This window comes from Telmatherina bonti (genome assembly GCF_933228915.1).
Source record: "Telmatherina bonti genome assembly, chromosome: 7".
Taxonomy (NCBI): Eukaryota; Metazoa; Chordata; class Actinopteri; order Atheriniformes; family Telmatherinidae; genus Telmatherina; species Telmatherina bonti.
The window spans coordinates 34,581,073-34,583,698 of NC_136625.1; the positions used below are offsets into that span (position 1 = coordinate 34,581,073).

The 2,626-nt window shown below is 35.1% G+C and overlaps 1 protein-coding gene across 1 annotated transcript; it reads right to left on the minus strand.

The window, feature by feature from the left end:
• Positions 1-2,141, minus strand: LOC306758558 (regulator of G-protein signaling 21-like; the record flags this gene model as incomplete). Its single annotated transcript, XM_079243885.1, has 4 exons — positions 1-255; positions 1,500-1,666; positions 1,812-1,822; positions 2,089-2,141. 4 exons carry the CDS (start codon positions 2,139-2,141, stop codon positions 1-3), a joined length of 486 nt encoding a protein of 161 aa, XP_079100011.1.
• Positions 2,142-2,626: the final 485 nt, after the last annotated feature.

The following is a 2,626-nucleotide window of genomic DNA, read 5'->3' on the forward strand; positions in this document are numbered from 1 at the left end:
TTAATCCCTCTGCCTGTCCACTTTCAAATCATCCCCAGCAGTCTTTATCCTCGAGGCCATACGGTGTTTCTTAAGTCCTCTCTGTTCAGAAGCTGCATCAATAAGGATTTTGTAGTGCTCGGATTGGACGAAGCGTGGGAAGGAACCGTTTTCCATCAAGCTGTAGATTTTCTTCTGTGCTGCAGCAAAGCAAGACGAGCTTGGTTGCTGCAGATTCTGTCTGATGATTTCTCTTGTACAGAAATCCAAATTCACCTGCAAAGTTTAAACAATTGTCATTCACATATACATAAGTTAACATGCGGTTTCATTCATTCATTCATTTTCCGAACCGCTTATTCCAATTCAGGGTCGCGGGGAAGCTGGAGCCTATCCCAGCTGGCTTTGGGCGACAGGCAGGGTACACCCTGGACAGCTTGCCAGTCCATCGCAGGGCCACACAGAGAGACGAACAACCACACTCATGCCCACACTCACTCCTAGGGGCAATTTAGAGTAACCAATTAACCTATCATGCATGTCTTTGGATGGTGGGAGGAAGCCGGAGTACCTGGAGAGAACCCACGCATACACGGGGAGAACATGCAAACTCCACACAGAAAGGCCACTGACCAAACCAGCCAAGGATCAAACCAGCGACCTTCTTGCTGTGAGGCCACAGTGCTAACCACTGCACCACCGTGCAGCCACATGTGGTTCCAATTATTCATTTTTTTTAAAAAAATTATTTGTTTATTTATTGTAAATAATGTCATAAATTGTTCCTAAAAATGAAAAATAAAACAAAACAAAATTAATACCTTAATTCAAATAATACAATGAATTAGTAATAATATTATTAAAACTAATTAATTAAAATTAATTTTATTTATTCTAAAAGATATTTTTTTACTGCAATTTTAATATCTAAAAATAAAAAATATTGAAAATAATCATGAAATCAATAAGAATGGCTATTATTATAATATTTTTTTTAGTTGTAAATTTATTGTTATCATTATTATTATTGTTGTTGTTGTTAATAATAATAATAATAATAATATTAATAATAATAATAATAATAATAATTATTATTATTATTATTATTATTATTATTATAAATTTAGTACAAAAAGTTATTATAATTCCCATTATTATTTATTTCATGATTCTTTTCAATATTTGTTATTTTTAGATACTAAAATTGCAGTAAAAATATATGTTAAAATAATTATAATGAATATGAATTAATTTTAATCGTGTTCAACCCAATAACAAATGACTAATTTACATAATCTAATAATTTAATCATTAATAAATCACATAATAATATAATGTAATAATATAATCAGTAATACATTTTCTTATTATTAATATTATTAATATTATTGTAACAATAATTTATTATTCATGTAATTTATTATCATTAATACTTTTAAATTAACAAGGTCCAATAAAAAATTAATAAAGGAAATCCTTTATTAATTTTTTATTGGACCTTGTTAAATTGATCACTTTACCTCTTTGGGAGAATCAGCTCTGATGAACTCCTCATAAATTCTAGCTGCTGTCTTGGCTTGATCATGACGGTTGACAGAAGTCTGGAATTCTTGACAGGCGAGCCAGAAATCCAGGTTTTCTTCACAAAACTCGGATTTCAGAAATTCCCGAAATGCTCCTCTTCCACCTTTTATACACAAGACAACATGTCTTCATTATAACATCAGCAGCAACCATGCATGGCATTAGTTTCAAACTGGTTGGAAGTTGACGGAAATTACTTTTCTTGGAAAGGAGTGTCTCAAGAGATTCTCCCGTAAGGTTTGTTTCACTTGTTTCTTGCCTGCAAACAGGAGAAAACAGGTTTTATTTGGATTGCTTCCAATATCAAAGAAAACACAATATCTCCACGCAGCAAGAGGAAATTAAAAGACACCTTCTGATTCTCCTGCATGGTAATGGACTCCGCATGAAGGTATGGATTCTGGCTTTCCAAGCAATATCTCTACAAGAGCGGATAACGGATAACAATAATTAAACAGTGCAACTGTTCCAGGTGCATAAAAACAAACAGCCTTCAGCAGGCTTCATTATATATTTTGCACTTACATTCTCCATGCGTCCTTCAGATCCACATGTGACGACTTGCACAGCCCATTCATTGTCGCTATTCTCTTCACTGTATGCTATGATTTGGAAGTACGTCGCATTGTCCACAACGATGCTGAATGTTCAGAAGACTTTCCTTCAGACTGCAGCTGATCCACAACTCCTGGCCTAACCAAAGCCTCTGGGCCTGCTCACTGCTCAGAGTCAGGGTCGATGAGGGTCTGATGTTTCTCCCTGAACAACAGGCTTCAGGTCTCCTCCGTGGGACCCCACTGTCTCTTTTATCCTGAACGTTACTCAACTCATAGGAGCCAAGTACGTCAAAGCATTTGCCTTCCCTTTCAGTTTAATTATAGAACAAAACACAGCTCTGTGTCATAACTCCCATCACATTCTCCATGTTTAATGCCTAAAACAGGCTGATAAAAGTCATTCAGTCGTTACGTCACTTAAGAAACCATTCAAGTCTATGCTATTAATAGTTGCAGGTCATATGGTCATGAGTTTGTTTTGCTTTTTCAATGAAATGATGTGTTTT